The 19,879-nt window shown below is 43.1% G+C and overlaps 1 protein-coding gene across 1 annotated transcript in view; it reads left to right on the forward strand.

The window, feature by feature from the left end:
- The first annotated feature begins 5,331 nt into the window (after positions 1 to 5,331).
- CATSPERE (catsper channel auxiliary subunit epsilon) overlaps positions 5,332 to 19,879 on the forward strand; it is an 84,024-nt gene continuing 69,476 nt past the window's right edge. The window contains exons 1-4 of the mRNA XM_083375728.1: positions 5,332 to 5,366; positions 7,324 to 7,397; positions 8,307 to 8,373; positions 10,734 to 10,813. Coding sequence (XP_083231854.1) covers positions 5,343 to 5,366; positions 7,324 to 7,397; positions 8,307 to 8,373; positions 10,734 to 10,813 — 245 coding nt within the window. The 5' untranslated portion in view covers positions 5,332 to 5,342. The remainder of the gene's footprint in view (positions 5,367 to 7,323; positions 7,398 to 8,306; positions 8,374 to 10,733; positions 10,814 to 19,879) is intronic.

Below are 19,879 nucleotides of genomic sequence, written 5' to 3' on the forward strand. Positions count from 1 at the left end.
TCTAGCAAAGCAAAGTGGTACAAGGTCTACTTATTCTAAATTGTGGTTATAGCCCAGAATGGGAAAAACAGGTAAGACATTTAGGGAACATATGCAGAAAAATGCATAAAACTGTACCCAGAATCAACCTAACTAAGGGTCATCTGTAGTACTGAAAATTGTACTACCTAGAAACTGTAATGGGAAATGGAAGATTAAATCTGAATCTGAGAAGCTGAATGCCATCCAACATTCCTCTCTCCCAAAGTAAGCTATTTTCTACATGAACTGCATATTACAGCCAGTTTGTACTGAATTATTCTACTTAGGCTGAGATCCTGATTTGAAAACAGGAGCCAAAGAGACAGGGACAGGTTTTTATTCCCCTCATGCCATCTCTCTGCTGAACACCTAATTCTCAAGTGTTGCCTAATGTCTATGTGTATTTACCCACGTAGTATGGCTGTAGTATTATTTATCCTTACAATCTTTTTTACTCCTCCCTTTTATTGGGATGATGATGATGATGATGATGATGATGATGATGATGATGACTATCATTACTCTGTTGCTTTGCATGTACACTGAGAGCTTCTGCACAGGAGACCCCTTGTGTGTCAAATAAAGTATTCAATTCAATAAGGAGCATTTCAAGAGTGTAAAGACACCCTTGTTTCAGCAGCAACAGCTACCACCGCTATAAGTTGACAAGGGTTATCAGGATGTGAGCAGCAGCTACCCTAGAAGACAAGAGCATGGTAAAGCAACAGCAAGCTTACTTAAAAACTTGCTTAGTACTCAGCTTGGAGCTCAGCAGGAACTCTGCTTGAAGATAACCACTAAACCAAGTAACCTGGCAACAGTTGGGCCTCACATTAACATTTAAAAAGCCAGAAAAGATTACTGTAAGTAAACCAAAGGTCAAGGGTGTGTTTATCTGATCTAGTTGGCTAATTGTAATTGAGATGGTAAAATTAACCCTATCCAGAATAACTCTACTAACACAGGACAGTGGGAGGAAAGGGGCTTAAAGGCCTGCATTGGGGAAATCTTGAAATCTACATAAAAAATATGAAAAACTTTCCACGTACACTATTTGTATGATTGCAGTTGTTCTCAGAATGACTTGCTTTGGGGTTCACAAATTCACCAATTTGTATAGCACTTCAATGGGAGAATGCCTGATGGTAGCCAGAGGCAAAATCTCAGCCTTCTTGTTCCCGATCTTCACACACTTCTGACACTGAATTGTAGGGATTGGAGACCATATGTACAATTCCATTGAAGCACAAATTTGTTTATTTCAGTTCAATACAGAAGCAAAAGATAAATCTGGTGTGGATGCAAACATTCCCTCTAAATACGTATATATGGGATTGGACACAGGAGCAAGGTTTTCAATTAGAATTTCAGTGTTTTGCAACCCTGTCAACTTTAAGACATATGGATTTCAACTCCCAGAATTCCCTAGCTAGCGTGCATCCACACATCTCAAAGAGCTTGAGAAACACTGGATTAAATGCAGCACATCCTGTGGATAGTGAAGTCAGGGAAGTAGTTAGGATAGAATTATGAGGTAAAAGGGAAATGTTACTAAGGCAGTGGCACTTCTGACAAAACAAAAGGGGCAGTGTTCTAGGAAATTTCTTTCTAAAATGTTACTTTATCTTATCCTGTCCTTGTTTCCCAGAGCCAAGGTTCATCTCCCAGTATATTTCCCCAGCTTATCAGCATTTCTGGGCCCACTAAATGTTACAGTATAGGGTAGTTTTAAAAGGCCACAGTGACAGAACATCATGAAATTATGAGAAAGACATGCTATAGAGAAAGTGAAGGAAGAATGAGTGTCTCCTATTTGCATCTAACCACAGTATAAACATGCCCTGGTAAGATCTTGCCATATTTGCCTGCCATTGTCTTCATTTCATCCAAACTAGTTTTCCCCTTTAAAATGCCAATATCCAACAATTGTAGGATGTTCAAAATTGTATGGGTTGCCAGGTGGAAACAGAGACTTTTACTGACCCTTCCAGGCTGGTGCAGGCTTCTCTAGCCCAGACAGCCTCATTTCATGTTCTTCTGCTGCTGTCCCATCAAGGAGATGGGCATAGGGGCATGTGAAACATGCAAGAAAACTGCTTGCCAGGAGTTGAAATAGTGCAACAGATTGAACACTACAGTAACGAAATGTCATTACAAGCTGAAACAGCATTGACTCTGAAATGATGGGATCAGTCCCAGCCCTTGACCAGAACAGGGAGGAATCTGGAAGTTAGCATTTGTTGTTTATCTATAGAAAATGAGAGGAAAGAAGCAAGCTGCTTTCCTGACTCCAGTATATTATTTCATTTAATTCTGACCACGACAAGAGTAGAAGAAGGGGCCCATCTTTTTCGAGCCACAGCGACTGGCAAATGTTTCCCTGGGGCTGGTAATGTGTCCAATGAGGTGCAGCAAAGCTAGAAGAATCGACAACTGTAACCACTTTGCTTATCACAGCTTCCACAGCTGTAAAATCAGCGGAGCCCCATTAGGCAGGCGGGTCACAGAAAAAGGAAGGCAAAATATGGATAAGGTACGAGGACAGCCTGCTTAATGCCAGCTGCGCTTCCCAGCAAGCGAAGGGGCTGATCGCATTGGAATTCATCAGTGAAGAAAGCCCCATAAGTCAACTGGTTGCTGCTTAGAAGTACATTATAAGCGAGACCAGATTAGTACGTGTTTACAAAGCGCTACAATTAGGATAGGAAATTCTGGGGGCGAAAGACCACGCCCACGAAGGCGCTTTAATTATTCTTCCTCCACCCATTTTCTGCACTTGCCGCAGAAAAGAGTCAAGGTGACCCCCCCCCCCCATCCTGGCCGGTGAAGGCGCCTTCTTCCCCGCCTTTTCACACAGAGCATCTGGCTTCTGCGCTGCCCGCCGCCTATTGGTCATCCTTGGATAGCCCCGAGTGAGCCGATGTGAAGACTTGCCTCCTCATCTGCATTAGCCTGGAAAACGTGCCGCTTCGAGCGCCTCCATAGAAGGGACTACACTTCCCAGGAAGCTACTCGGCGAAGTACGCCGCGGCTTAGAGGCGCTGGGCATCCTGGGAAGCGTAGTTGCTGTTAGTTTCTTCCGAACGCTGCTGAGTGGAAGCGTTAACTGAGCCGCGAGGGGGAGAGCGCGCGGCGGTGGTTGGTGGTGGTGGCGGCGGCTGAGATGTTTCTTGCGCTGCGCCGATGGCCGCCTTTTTGATCCTGCCCTTGCTGCTGGGTTGCCTGTGGTGGAGCGGCTGCGGGGCTCTGTGGAGGTGGGGCTTGTGGGAGACTCAGGGGGAAGGTGAGAGAAGGGGGTCATAAGGGAAAGCAAGGCGAGCATCAACCTTCCAGAACCGACGTTGTGTTCCAAGAAATGCGACTCTGCTCTGAAAACAAAACACAAAAAAAACACGGAACATATTGAATTTTTTTTCTAGGCAAAATTGTAATGTGCAGTGAAAGACTGCACATTAAAGAGGGTTAATTCCTCTCTTTCTCTCTCTCTCTTTTAAAAAAAATTGCTTTCGGTACACCTGGCAAATTATTTCGTCCCGGTGTGGCGAATAAAACCCGAAGAATTTACATTTTTTTCATATCTCAGGACAAAAAGGCTCCCCTCACTGCTGACTAGTAATTTTTTTTTTTTTTGGCTTTAGGTCTACAGTGACCTTATTTTCAAGGGCAGTCCTTTATATTTCATTTTTATTCTATATATGCCTGTTTGTATTTATGGAATTTAATTATTTTCTTTGGTTTTGCTCTTGAATTTTCCTTTGTAAAAGAAAATTATATATTTTTTATCTTTATGAACTTCTTTCAGATTTGTCCTTTGTTCTTTTTCCAAGAAAATATTCCCACTATCTTTTATGTAAAATTTTAGACCATTATTAGCATTTTAATAAAGGGGATGGTAGTATTTTTAACATGGCACCCATGTCTCCTTTTGAAGTTTAGGAAACAAACCATGGTTTTCTTTGAACCAAAGCCACTTCTTTTGATGTGCAAAAACTAGCCTTTCAGGAACTTCAATCAAACAAAATTCTGAAATCCTTGAGTATTGCAAGTGTTAAAGAAACAAACTGGTGGAAAAAGAAGAGATGTAACATATTGTAAGGGTGTCTGATTGTATCATTTGCTGCTTTATGACATATCACATGTATAATTTGTTCCTGTACCCTATTTACAAACTTGACAGCCCTTTAATAAAGGCTTTCTGTGTTGCCTAAAGTAATTCCCACCTGCCATCAACACCCATATGAGCAGAAATTAACACCAAGATTAAGATTAGACCAACTATCAAGAAGTAAACAATACCCAAACAAGGAACTGCCAAGCAAGCTAACAGTAAACAGCCCAACCAAAGTACCACAAAACCACTTCCACCAACACTAACAGGGCAGTCACTAGAATATAAAATGAGAGCAAACCGAGAGCAACAAGGACCCCTCATTTCAACACTGAGCTACATATATTCTCCTCTGTTGATGCTTGTATTCCCTTCCTTTCCCCTTGTTTTTAGCTGCGAAGTCGTGTCTGACCCATCGCGACCCCATGGACAACATTCCTCCAGGCCTTCCTGTCCTCTACCATCTTCTGGAGTCCATTTAGGCTCACGCCTACTGCTTCAGTGACTCCATCCAGCCACCTCATTCTCTGTCGTCCCTTTCTTCTCTTGCCCTCAACCTTTCCCAGTCCTTTCCCCTAGAGTGGCATTATTCCCCTTGACTGATTGCAGACATGAGGTACTGTAGTTATTTTAGTTGTCAACGTGTGTGTCCTTTTTGGCTCCATGCTTCATTTCTGTATGAGATACATTTTTCTGAAGTGAAAAAATAATTATTAGAGGGGGGGTTGATGAATGCAGCTGAGGCCCAGTTATTCGTTCTATGGAAGCTCATGAACGAAATATTTTGACTTCTTTAAAATTTAAACTTATCTACTGGAGCACGGCAAAATTGAACTGAAGATGTGACTGCCTGAGTGGGACCATTCAACTACTTTTTCAAGTGATTTTTCATGGCACTTGTTTAGACCTGGAGTGGAGAAAGACCAATACTACAAATTACCATTTTCCAAAGTCTAAAAAGCAGAATCCAAAAGTAATTTGATCAAAGAACTGGCTTAGAAAGAATGAAATACCACTTTCTCCAATATTAACCTGATAAATTTGTCTCTGTTTTGTATTTAAGAAAATTAGGTAGCCAAATAACGAATAATCTGAATAATTCATAACTAACATATATATGAATGGCAATAGAATGCAAGATGCAAGTATTAGCAGTTATTGGAAAACATTTCTTTATTTTACTTCCAGGTATAAAACAAGCACTGAAATATACATGATATTTTCTACAAGAACTACTGTAAGTGTTTATTGTCAAAATCCATATAAAATATATATCATAAGCTGTTTCTACCTGGGTTACCTCATGGAAATATATATATTTTTGTAACTCGTTCAAAATATATTGTGTTATGTATTGAGTTAGTATCTGTAATTTTCTAAAATATTTTGCCATCTTTAGTTAAGGCTTTGTAAATTTCACTGAACAATAATTACAGTGTAATAAATATATTGTACATAATTTGTATTAAGACACCAATTTTATATTTGCACAAACTGGGTGTTTGTGAGATAACTGCTATAGTATTAGTAACAAAGACCAAACTTATTCATTTGCAGCTTACTGTACTAATATATGAGAGTATATTAATGATTTCACATGTTTATAAATATTTTTTCTGGAATATATCCATCACGTTATCAGTTTAAAGGCTAAACCTTCATTTCACAATTTAGAGACCAGAGTATAAACAGAATTTGTGACTTGTTTTAATGTTACATCATTACGATACTGTGGATAGTAAATGCTTTCATAATGCCAGATACTAAACTGTAGAATGAATTAATTATTTTCTGATATATTGTATATTTAATCTTGTATACAGTTTTATGCTATTAAATATGTGAAATGCACCCACTGTGGGTTCACTAATGGATAGGATCTTAGTAAACCTCTGTGTGAAAAGCTATGCAAATCAGCCATGTTTTATTAATGTGCAATTAAGCAACTACCTCCCTTTGATTTCAGTGAAACTTCAAATATGCAGAAAGTATTTTTAAAATACATCCCATCATTCTTCTGCAATAATTTTTCAGATAATACTGGAAATCTTACATCTTTGCCACATTGGTAAAGAAGAAAAGAGTGGGGTAGTGTACCCCATTCTCACCTCCTTGACCTCTCAGAAGCCTTTAATACCATTGACCATGGTATCCTTTTGGATTGGCTGTCACTATTGGATAAAATATCATCACTATGCTGATGACATTGAGCTTTATGTCTCTATCCCTGGTTATCCAAGGGATACTGTGACTGCCTGGTCACAGTGCCTGAAGGTTGTAGGGGCTCGGATAGGGGAAAACAGGCTTCAACTGAACCCTGATAATATGGAGTGGGCTGTGGATCGGTGGAGCCTCAGAATCTGGAGGTTTAACTTTTTTACTTCTGAATGGGGTGGCACTATCCCAGGTCTGCAACTTGGGGGTTCTCCTAGATTTGTGCCTCCTGCTCGAAGAGCAGGTGCCAGTTGTGACTAGGAGAGCCTCTGCGCAATTTTGTGGGTTGTGTGTGAGCTGCACCTGTTCCTGAACCATGGGGCACTGATCATCCCTCAGTTGGATTACTGCAATGTGCTCTACATGGGGTTACTCTTGAAAAATATTTGAAGCTACAGTGGTACAGAATGCAGAACACGGACAGTTCTGGATGTCTGTTGAGTAGCACATGCAACACTGCTGTTACACTGCTGCATTGGTTCCTGATTTGCTTCCGGGCCCAATTCAAGGTGTTGGTCATTAGCTTTAAAACCTTTGTGGCATAGGTCCAGTATATCAAAGGAGCTGTCTTGCCCCAGTGGAATTGGCTGCCCAATTGTGCTGGCAGAAAAGTCCAACTGAGACCCCATCAACCAAGGAATTGCAACAGGTGGGGTTCAAGGGAAGAGCCTTCTTTTTGGATGGCCCTTGTCCTTAGAACATATTGCCGCAGGAGATAAGATCTGCCTCCACCTTTCTGGTTATCAGGAAATGCCTTAAAACTTGGCTATACGGTTGGCATAGGGCACTAAAGGAGAATGTTTTGACTGCAGGTGGCTAGTGTAGTAACAAAGAAGCCGCCACCGCCACCACCTCTCCGCTCTAAAACCATCATTTTTTAGTTTTAAATGCATAAATCTCCATTATTGATATGATTGTTATATTTTTATATCAATTATATGTTTTACTGGGTATTTCTATGTTCTCTTTTTTTAATCTAGATATATTTAGAATATGAAGGAACCACATTTTCAAGATGGGAGGTTCCATCATTTTGTACAGTAGGTGATGCAACGTAAGTATTACAGAATATGTAAAAACTAACTACAAAGAAACAGGTTATAGAGAGAATACTGTTTGATCTTTGAAAATGTAATAAGTTGTTATAACTAACTGTTTGTTGAGGCATAGAGAGGACAACATATTGGTCCTTTACCAGTAGTAAGAAACCTCAGAGCTTTATAGAATGGAGGAATATTTTGTGCAGTAGTTCTTTTTTACTTTTGTATTAATTCCACCTAATAATTTACTAACTATAGTATAACAAAGATTATAAAAGTCATATGACAGCTATCATTTCTTTTTTAAACATATAATTCTAAACAAAGCAGCTCTAAGAAAACAATATAAGGGAGATATAAGTTACCCTACTTTTTATAATAAACAAATTAGATGATTATGTGCTTAAACTAATTGTGTGAATCAGTATGCAGATCATGGCATTGGAGCCTTTCTTCCATAAACTAGAAGCACGTTTTTGTTTATTTTCGAGATAAGTGAGAACATTCCCCAATATTTTTCATTAATTTTCCCACTATTTCCATATTAGCTGTGTTTTTAAATACTCAGAAATATTTAAAACAGTGGGTGATTATATTAGGCAAAAATGCCTAATATATCTAGTCTGTGTTTTTGCAGTTACAGAGGGCTGATGATTTTTTAAAATATACTTTACTGAATAAACAACATAATCCATTTAAACCATAGTATAAAAGAAACAATAGTTAGTTCTATATATGTATTTTATACTGTAATTCCACAAAATTGCAGAATGCTATAAAATAGCCTTACTTCCAGGACAGATGGAGGAACTCTGTAATTACATTAGTTACAATATTGGAATTTAGCAAAATATCAGGCAAATATCTTCTTATAAGTAATTATGTGCTAATCACTTAATTATGATTCCTCCCCATTGCTTTAGGAAAAAAACAACAACATTGTTTTGTTCAGTTCCTGGTACTCATAGGATTCAACCAATTACAGATCCGGTAAGTTCTCAATTATTTAAAAATACTATTAACACATATATGACTATATAACTGTATTGTGTTTTGTGATGAACCAGGCTCTGGAATGAAAGAAATCAGAAGAAGGTATAGAGCTATATTTATTGTAATGGCTAACAAAGTTCTGCTGTCCCCAAAACTAAATGTTTGGTGATTGAGATAGTCCTGAGTATCTTACTAAAAGATCTCTGCTTTATTCAGAGAAAGCAGGCAGTAGTAGGTTATGAATCTCACCATTTCAGTGCTACAGAATTGGCAGTCACAGATTCATGCTCCAAAAGAAGGGAAGGACAATTTTACATCTTTATTATTTGAGCTTGAAGTTCTTTTTACTGACACGACAAAACTAGTGATGGATGATAGGCATCTTTTTGGAAACAACAATGGTAATAGTTCTATCTGAAGAGTGAACTGCAACATTTCCACTCTTAACACAAGGAAACAGAAGTGGAAACATCCAGTGTTCCCACCTATGTTCCCTTATTCCAGTGAAAGAGGAGATAACCCAGGTCAAGCAACATTTTTGAATAAGTTGCAACAAAGCCAAGCAGCATTAAGTGGGATCATTTTGAAATGGCAGCAGATCAAGTTATGCACTCATGCAGAAAATGTCTGAGTAAGCAAGAAAACACATCATGGCTGATGCACTTGAAAAGGTAACCCCAACTTTCATCTTTTAAGAGCAGATAGAGAAAACTCAAATAGCAGAATACTGTTCTTCTCCCAGTCTTACCTACCCCACTTTCCCCCTTCCACTCAATAATCAGAAATGTAGACAGATTTCATGAATGGCATGATATAGAGTTGGATCTAAAGGTTGTCAATTACAAACAGCTTGCCAACATCCACTAACTTTTACAGGGTTGAGATGTTTGCTTTGGACAGTCAGGTGTTCAGTATGAATTAATCAAGTAGATTTTCACACCTGATTCAACTGGTAATCTCATACTGTATGTAACGTATTAAGAAATAAAATGAAAAATAAAAATAATGGCTCAGCTGCAGAAAGCAGAACTGCAGATGATGCATATCACCTCCAATATTTGGAGGATCATGGTGGAGATACAAGGTTTGGGGAGCAGGTACAGAAGAATATAAGTTCTCCGCCTAAAGATTATAGACAAATTCTATCTGGCATTGGAGTCAGGGTAGCAATTAATCAAATGGTAGATGACTGGTTAGCTGGGTTAGCTGGAGTTACATGGTCACTCAGGATGGGAAAATACATTGAAAGCATTGGGCTGGATTTGTGAATGTCAGCTGCATTACTTACAAGTAACAATTTTCTGTGAACTCTAGATTTCAAACAAAAAAAATCTACTGCCTTGTTCCACCATTTCAGTTGTAATAAATAAAAAGTAGTATTCAGTGGTGAGAAAAGTAAGAAAAGTAAGCTACACATAGGCAAGAAAAACCAAATGTTCAGGAATAGAATGGATGGTACTTGGCTCAACAGTAGCAACTGTGAAAGAAACGTAGGCGTTCTAGTAAATCCAGTCAGCATTGACAATAAAAGGGATTAGTTTTTGATCAAAACAACCCTGGAATTTAGGATTAGGTAAGATCTGCTGGTAGCCCAGAGATGAAGTGCAGCGTTCTCTAGAAACTCCCCACTATTTTTCACCAGTTATGACCATACATACAAATTTCTCCACTCTCCCAAGATGGAATCAGTAGTACTAGCTTTTGACTAGACTTTGTGATAACATAAAATCATGACTAAAAGCACTGTTAAAAACAAAATAAAAATAAGGTTAAAATTTACAAGTTAAAAGTAAGAATCAAATTAAAAATTCTAAAGATTTAGCATCTGAAGATGCTAAAAGATTAGCAAGGGGAAGGGAGTGCCCTCAAGCCACCAGCCATCCCTCTGATTATGACCATAAGAAGTTTAAGTTTAAGTTTATTGAATTTATATACCGCCCTTTTCCCATAGGACTCAGGGCGGTTTATAAAGTATTTAAAAACATCAATATAATACAAGAGTTAAAAACAGTTAAAATAATTAAATTTGATCCCTGAGGGGGGGAAAAATGAAGCAGAATTTAGAATATTTTCAGATGTTTTGCTGCCAACGTAACTCATCCCCATATTTATTATAAAACCTATTGTTCTCTGATTTGTTTTGGTTTTATATTCTAGCCTGTTAAGACTTTCTGAATTTTTCTTGTGATTGGTCACTTCTTCAGGTTTTGCAAGTATTATTTTGTATTTTATACCTTCATCCAAGCCAGTTATTTTTACAAATATGTAAAACTATATCGATAGCTGTGCATAAGAAACTTATTGAATAACTGTGATACTATGAAAAAAAGAAATAATTTGTATTTTTCCTTTTATAGCCATCTGATGAGGAACGCTACTTATCTATCAATGCAGATGTGAATTGTTTCGCATGGTACATTTATCAAGATGAAAACAGGTAAAAACCACCCACACAATTGCACTTCTTTCTATTTATATATCTTCAATTATGACTGCTGTTTTGAAGCTAGAGTTCTGCAACTGTATTTTTTACCCATCAGCAATTATGCTGACTTCAACAGACTGCTTAAAAATCAATCATTTCAAGATGACATACTTAATACTTTTTCTTTGCAGCCTAAATCAGATTTATAAATGTCATATAGTAGTACTTATGAGTGGGAATATAAATTTGGTATTTAGGACTAACTGAAAACATTGAAAGAAATCTCTCCTTAATGGTCCATGATATCAGGCTGGGTTGGGTTTCTGCTTTGGGCCCAAAGCCAGCTGGGTGATTTGGGCCAGTCACTTTCTCCCATTCCCAGAAAGAAGGCAATGGCAAACCAATTCTGAAAAATCTTACCAACAAAACTGAGGGACATCTCCAAGCAGTCTCCCAAAAATCAGGCATGATTGAATAGAGGAAAAAAACCATACTTATGAGTGAGATGAGTGAGAATATAAATTTGATATTTAGGACTAACTGAAACCATTGTAAGAAATCTTAACCATTCCCATAATGGTCCAATATAAAAACTACTTATTGTTATTTTTAATTACATTTTAGTTGAATGTTATTTCTGTCACTAGGAGAATTGAATTAGTGCTGCTAACTACCATTGAATATATATTTTACCTACATTTTTCATTTTCATGTATTTATTTCAAATATGTAGAAGTGCCTTTGTAGGCTTAACAAAAAATGTGACAAAGGAAAGATATTACCTTCTTTCACGCTCCTTTCTTTTCTAACTAGATCTCCAGTTTTCAGTTTTACCCTCTGGGCATCATTCCAACACAGCACCTGGCATTTTGTTAAACCAGGTGGTTTGACCTTGGATGTCTTCTCAGAACTTTTCTATGAGAAGCAGAAACTTCTCTAACCCTCCCTCCCTCTCTCCCTCCATTAGAAGCCATTTTTCTATAGAGAGCTGACAAGATATTCAAAATGAGAATTTCTGTCTTTTTTTTCTTGCAGAAAGCTAAATTTAATTTAATTTAATTTAATAACATTTATATACCGCCCTTCTCCCTGAGGACTCAGGGCGGTTCACAGGGCAGAATAAAATAGCCAATACAAACATTAAAAGGTGATTAAACAATTGCCCTAATTAAAAACAATAGAAGTACAGTTCTAAAAAACCCCGAGATAAAATTAAAAGACCAAAAATAAAACAACCCCACCGATCCCCATCAGGCTAGGCCAGCTTGTACAAACAAAAATGTCTTGAGATCGCGACGAAAGGAGCGAAGATCGGGCGCCATCCGGAGCTCTACCGGTAGCTGATTCCATAGCTCCGGAGCGCCCACAGAGAAGGATCTCCCCCTGGGGGCCACCAATCGACATTCTCTGATCGGTGGCACCCTGAGGAGGCCCTCTCTGTGGGAACGCACAGGGCGCAGGGAGCTTGATGCCGGCAGCAGATGTTCCCCAAGGTACTCCGGCCCCATGCCATGGAGGGCTTTAAACACCGTTACCAGTACCTTGAATCTCACCCGGAAGACAACTGGCAACCAATGCAGCTCACGGAGCAGAGGTGTAACGTGGGAGTATCGGGAGACTCCCAACACCACTCTCGCGGCTGCATTCTGTACCAGTTGGAGCTTCCGGGTGGTCCTCAAGGGCAGCCCCATGTAGAGAGCGTTGCAGTAGTCCAGACGAGAGGACACGAGCGCATGAGTGACCGTGCACAAATCATCCCGGCTAAGATAGGGCCGCAACTGGCGCACCAGGCGAACCTGGGCGAAGGCCCCCCTAGTCACAGCTCCTATGTGGTCTTCTAAGGTGAGCCGTGAATCTAGGAGGACTCCCAAGTTGCGAGCCCTATCTACGGGGGGTAATAGTTCACCCCCCATAGCCAGAGGTGGAATGTCCGAATAGACCCGGGATGAAGGTATGCAAAGCCACTCAGTCTTGTCGGGGTTGAGTTGAAGTCTGTTCCTCCCCATCCAGACCCGAACCGCCTCCAGGCAACGGGACATCACGTTGAGGGCATCACTGGGGTGGTTTGGGGTCGAAAAGAAAAGTTGGGTATCATCAGCGTACTGATGATACCCAACTCCAAAGCCACGAATGATCTCACCCAGCGGCTTCATGTAGATGTTCAACAGGAGAGGCGAGAGGACCGACCCCTGAGGAACTCCACAAATGAGAGACCTCGCGGTCGACCTCTGCCCCCCTGCCAACACCGACTGCGAACGTCCCAAGAGATAGGAGGAGAACCACTGTAAAACTGTGCCTCCCACTCCCAATCCCCTGAGACGCCGCAGCAAGATACCATGGTCGATGGTATCGAAAGCCGCCGAGAGGTCTAATAGGACTAGAACAGAGGAATGCCCTCTGTCCCGAGCCCTCCAGAGATCATTCACCAGCGCGACCAATGCCGTCTCCGTGCTGTGCCCGGGCCTGAAACCCGATTGGTAAGGGTCTAGATAATCCGCTTCATCCAGGACCAGAGGGAGCTGATGCGCCACCACACTCTCAACAACCTTCGCAAGAAAGCGGAGGTTGGAGACAGGACGAAAGTTGTTCAATACAGCTGGGTCCAGGGCAGGCTTCTTGAGGAGAGGCCTCACCACCGCCTCCTTCAAGACGGCGGGGAAGATACCCTCACTCAAAGAAGCCGATATAACTGCCTGGAACCAGCTGCGTGTCCTCTCCCGGGCTGCATAGACCAGCCAGGAAGGGCACGGGTCCAATAAACATGTGGTGCTCAGCCTCCCCATGATCCTGTCTTCTTCCTCCGGAGTCACAGAATCAAACTCCTCCCAGGTGATATCGACAAGACCACCCGTGTCCTGATCGTCAGACTCTGCCCAGTCAGAGTCCAGACCGGTCCGAATCCGAGCGATTTTGTCCGACAGATGTTGGTTAAACTCCTCGGCACGGCCCTGCAAGGGATCCTCCCTCACCTCCTGATTTAGGAGGGAGCGAGTCACCCTAAACAGGGCGGCCGGGCGATTATCTGCGGACGCGATAAGGGTGGCGAAGTGGTTAGACCTCGCCTCCCTTATCGCAGCGAGATAAGACCTAATGTAGGCTCTTAGTCGCAATCGGTCGGATTCGGATCGGCTGGACCTCCAACCGCTCTCTAGGCCCCGTCTCCAACGCTTTATCTCCCGAAGCTCCGCAGAGAACCATGGAGCTCGACGGGATCTGCACCGGGTCAGGGGCCGCAGGGGTACAACTCGGTCAAGAGCCTCAGTGGCCGTCCTTTCCCAGGCTTCCACTAAGGCATCTGCCGAGCTGTGAGCAAGGGAGGCAGGTGGGGACCCCAGAGCTGCCTGGAACCTCTGGGGATCCATTAAGCGTCTGGGGCGGTACCATTTAATTGGTTCCAAACACCCACGGCGGGGGGTGGCAAAACGGAAGACCAGCCGCAGGAGATGATGATCGGTCCATGACAGGGGCATAATAATTGGAGAGCCCCCACCAAGATCATCTAACCACCGTCCAGATAAGAAAACTAGGTCAAGGGTGTGGCCTCCCTCATGAGTCGGTCCCGAAATTACCTGCGTCAGGTCCATGGCCGTCATGGAAGCCATGAACTCCCGGGCCAACTCAGATGATCCTCCCAGTGATGGTAGGTTGAAGTCCCCCAAAACTATAAGTTTCGGGAACTCAACCACCAGCCCAGAGAGGACATCGAGCAGCTCAGGCAGGGCTGCTGCTGCGTGACTAGGCGAAAGGTACACCAGCAGCAAGCCCAACTGCGCACCAGGGCCGCATCTCAAAAAGAGAGACTCACACCCGACTATCTGAGGAACAGTGGCCTCCCGCGGACACAAGGTCTCCCTCATAACAACAGCCACACCCCCACCCCTACCCTGAGCCCGAGGCCGGTGCAGCACCCGGAAACCTGGTGGGCAAAGATCAACCAGAGGAATCCCGCCCTCTGGGCCCAACCAAGTCTCCGTGATGCAAGCCAGGTCCGCCTGCTCACCCTCGACCAGATCACGAACGAGAGGAGCCTTATTAGAGACGGACCTGGCGTTCAAATACACCAGCCGGAGCTCAGGGGGCTGCACACCCTCACTCCCGGGACCTTGGGGTAGAGCCAGAGGGTCGGAGTGCCTCACCGCTTGTAAGTAGCGGAGAGGCCTTCCCTGAGATCGATACGGCCCTCTGCTCCTCCATCTGCTGCCATTCCCTGATGTCGTGGGAATAGGTAGCCCCACGACCAGCCCTGGAGCCCCGGAGGTGACCGACCCCCGCTCCTCCCCCCTGCGATCTCCATCGGCCCTAGCCAGAACAGCGGTAGTTGGATAGCCCCCCTTATCCAAACAACCAAAAGAACCCTCCCGCCTCCCTAACCCCCTAAAAAATTTTGAAAGAAAAATAATCAGGGGCCTCTTATTAGGTCTACGTCGAAGGCCCTTACCCGTGCCCAGCCAACTCTCAGGGTCCCAATAAATGGGCCCTTCCTCGAGGTTATAATCGGCTGGCAAGGCGGGTCGGCCCCAGGAGGGGGGAGCACCCCTGAGGGCGCACAAGTCCGTGGACGAATATTTAAAGGAAGGCATAAATAGCAGTCCGAATCGCAGGCAGTCCATAGATGATAGTCCATGAGGAGGATCTATTCGGAGAGGGAGTCCCAGGCCTCCGTCCAGCCGCTGCCACTCAGCTGGATAAGCCCTCCGGGCAGGCCTACCACCGTCCTCTCACTACGGCTACAGAGCCAATTCTCGGGGGGGGGATGGAAGTCTGGAGCAACCCCACTGGGTATGGCCTGCCCCATCCTCTCACAATGGCCAATACCCAGAATTCTCTGTCCTTTGGGGTATAAGGGGCAATGCGCAGTCGATTGTAAAAGCAAAAACAAGCCATCATAGTCAATTCTGATAACAGCCAAGTCCCCCATTGTCTCGTCATTCCTAGAGGTTGTAACTGACCACCAGTCCATAGGCCCTCAGTTCGATAATTATTGGGGCCTTCCAGACTGTGGTCAACAAAGATTGGCTCCCCCAGGTCCATTAAATTCCCCGCCCATCTTCCAAAGTCCTTCAAAATGGCCCAAGTCCACAAGGCCCCACTGGGCTCCACCGGGATCAACCGGCTAGCCCAGGAACCTTCAGGGCCATCAGAAGCAGTGGGGGTGCCAACCCATCTGGGATATGCAAAACCAACCGGGGGGCCGGCAAACCGGGCATAACGCCATCGCTGAGTCATCGAAGCCGCTGCCGCTGAGCCGCTATGGACACAGCCACCGCCATCACCGTAGCCACCGTAGCCATCAGAACGCCGCCAAGGCCGCAAACAATCCGGGGAGAGCCACCGCCACCGCCGATGAGAAACGGGCCAAAAAGGCCCAGGGGGCAGAGGGACAAACGGTTCGGTAAAAGCAGGCCAGACCACAATAGTCGATGGTAAAGTGGCCCGAAAACGGCCCGGGAACAACGCCGCCGCCGCCGCCGCCGCCGTCGTCGCCATTAGGCTGATGCAGGCAGAAAGCAGGCAGAAAGCAGAGGCAGGCCGGTCGAAAGGAAAACGGTAGAAAAGGCAGGCCACGCAGATGGCAAACAGCTCCGTCGCCGCCGCCGCAGCACCGCCGCCGCCAGCCGCCGGGAACTCCAAACGCCGCCGAAGAAGCCAAGACCGCCCGACATAGCCGGAAACTCCCGACGACCAGCTGAGCAGCTGAGCAGAGAGCAAACCGGCAGCCCAGCGAAACGCCGGTCAAGCTGGTAAAAAGACCTAGACAATTGCAAAATTCATCGCTGCCACCCTTCCCCCAGCCCAGGGCATAAAGAAAAAAGCCCTGAGGGGCTCCTAAGACGCCTATCTTCTCGGACCTGCAGAGCTCAACCTCACACGGCCGCCCGCACGTCCGCCATCTGGATTCAATGAATTGAAATGAGATTGCAGACTTGTCCCTCTTCTTGGTCATCTTACCATGGGATATACTAATTAGCTTTCTTCCTCTTTCTTGCTCATCTCCTCTTGCAATGAACATCACTAACAGGGTGCTGGTGTATGGGATACATGTAGAGACACCCAATAGAGCAGGGGTGTCAAACTCAATTTCATTGAGGGCCGCATCAGCATTGCGGTTGCCCTCAGGGGGCTGGGTGGGTGTGGCCTGGGTGGGCGTGGCCAAAGTGCATATGGCCTACTGGGTGGACGTGGCCAGCTCTACATCGTTTGCCTCAAGGGTGCCTATGGGGGCCTGGGCAGGAGTGGGACAGATCTGAGGGTCTCTGGCAGAAGGAGGGTCTCTGGGCCAGGGCCAAGGCAGTGGGGGCCGTTTCCTCACTGTTTCCAGGATGGCTTCGCGGGCCGCATGAAACCACTTCACGGGCCGGATCTGGCCCCCGGGCCTTGTGTTTGACATGTCTGCAATAGAGGATTTCTCTCTGTCTTTGCTTTATTGCCGCTTAGCTCAGACATGTCAAACTCGTGACATCACGTGACATCGCTCAACGTATTGGGACAGTTTGGCCTTTGCCGGCAATGGGGTGGGCGCAGCTTCGACATGACGCATCTGGCCCACAGGTCAGCAGTTTGACACCCCTGACTTAGCTACTCATAGCTCTGGTTAGTTTAGTTACCATTGCAACATCTCAGCTGGTGGACTCGCTTGTTAGGAGTTTACTGCCCAACAGGATTGTTATTTGGTCTCTTCTCTCTCTGTTTGCTATAGTTTCTCTGCTGTTGGCAGGAGAATTGGTACCTCTGCTGGTAATTCCATTTATCATTGGTTAAACAAGCCAATGTCTCTTGATATCTTGTCCCAATGTTATTTGGCACTCAGCCACTGTTCCTCTTCATGGAGTCTTCAGTTGCTTCAGTTCCTCTGGAACCAACCAATTTTCTACTGGGTCTTTAGTTTCTTTCCAAAGTCTTGGTGCTTTGGGAGTCCCCTTCAATGAATTCTGGAATCATCTGTTTGTTCTTTTTCCATAATAAATTTTCAGCGACCAACCTCCCGGGTAGATTACTGCAATGCTCTCTACATGGGGCTGCCCTTGAAGACCACCTGGAGGCTTCAGCTGGTGCAGAATGCGGCTGCGTGGGTTGTGATGGGAGCATCCCGATACTCCCATATTACACCCCTCCTGCATGAGCTGCATTGGCTACCGGTTGCCCTCTGGATGAGATTCAAGGTGCTGGTTCTTACCTATAAAGCCCTACATGGCTTAGGCCCGGGATATTTGCAGGACCGTCTGCTACCAGGAACGTTTTCCCATCGCCCTGTGCACTCACACAGAGAGGGCCTCCTCAGGGTGCCGTCGGCCAGACAATGTCAAACTGACTGGTCCATGGGCCAGATGCATCATGCCAAAATTGCGCCCACCCCATTGCTGGCAATGGAAAAAAAAGTCGTGATATGTCGCAACACGTCACGTGATGTTGCAAGTTTGACACTGCTATTCTAGAGCGTCAGCATCTTTCTTTTAATCTTGATGACCAGAACTGGTCACAATATTCCAAGTGTGGTCTCACAAATAGAGTATAAAGTGATGCTATCACTTCCTGTGATCTTAATGCTATCCCAGGAAACCAGTCCCTCTCTCTGCAGAGGTGAACTCCATCAACAACACATTATTAATCCAATTTTTAAATTATAAAATGGAATATGAAAACATAAATTATTGTAGAACAAATCTCAAAATATTACAAAAACAACTTTAATAGTAAGAAATTCAATAAACATATACAGTAAATTAAATGCATTTTCAAATGTGGACTTTAAACTCTTCTTAGATATTTGCATTAGATATTTATTAAATAAAATTTATATATGGACACACACACATAGATCCATAATTAGAATCTTCCTACCACTTAAGAAACAATTTAGTAATGTATAATTTCTTAAATATTTAATTATGTTTGCTTTTAGAAAGAAATTCAACAATATCTTGTTTGTATGCTTTATGTTATTTATAAAAATCTGTTGGATGGTAAAAAGCATGTGTAGATTAAAAACAACACATGCTTTTATATGCACTTCAGTATAAAGATTTGTCTTGCATCCCTCATTAATGAACATAGCACATGCAGGCCAAGTCAGTTGGCATTCATTTATTAGTCTATGCCACGGGTATCAAACTTGCGATAACACGTTACGTGTCGTGACATATTCTGACTTTTTTCCCATTGCCAGCAATGGGGTGGGTGCAGTTTTGGAGTGATGCATCTGGTCCGTGGGCCAGCAGTTTGACACCCCTGGTCTATGCTATCAAATTTTTTGCAGATGGCAAAAGCATCAAAATATTTACAACTATTTTCAGTTCAAATTTTTATTTATTTTCTGAATATTGCGATATATTTGTTTTCAATGCTTTTGAGTTTTTAAAATATATTTTATTAAAACTTTTAACTATAGTAATAAAAATTAATATAAACTAAACTTAGAAAAAGAGCAAAGAATAGAAAAAACTGCAGGGAAAAAAGGAAAAGAAAGAAAATAAAGAAAAAGAACAAAAATACATAAAGAAATTACTTCCAATCTTCATCACAACAAATACAAATAAATGTAATAACTCTCCACTCTTGTAAGATTAAACAGATATTTCTTCATCTGTAAGCAAATTTATAAAACATCAAGTTTTCATACCTGGTATCAGCAAAAAGTCCAAAAGTGTTGCCAGAACATTGCAAAAAAAATTTTATTTTAACCTTGATCAAGTAAATCAGCTTTATATTCTTTCATGTTACTTCTAATAGAATTAATTTATAGTTCAAGACCTGGATCTGGACAAGACTATGGTTTCTTATGATGTGACTTCACTCTTCACCTACATTCCAATAACTGAAGCTGTCACAGTAGTGAAAAAATGACTGTGTTCAACTGTGTTCCGCATTGTGGCCAATCTCTACATGGGGAGGTAGGAACTAAAACCTAAACAACTTCACAGGATTTCCACCCATCACTGGAATGGATGATACTTGGAAGCTTTAACCAAACACATCAACTCTGTAGACAGATAAATTGAATTCACTCAGGAAGATGTTAAGAAAAATAGTCTGGCCTTCCTGGACAGTGCAGTACACATTAAGGAAGAAAGAAGCCTTCAC

The sequence above is a fragment of the Vipera ursinii genome (genome assembly GCF_947247035.1).
Source record: "Vipera ursinii genome assembly, chromosome: 1".
In the NCBI taxonomy this organism is placed as follows: domain Eukaryota; kingdom Metazoa; phylum Chordata; class Lepidosauria; order Squamata; family Viperidae; genus Vipera; species Vipera ursinii.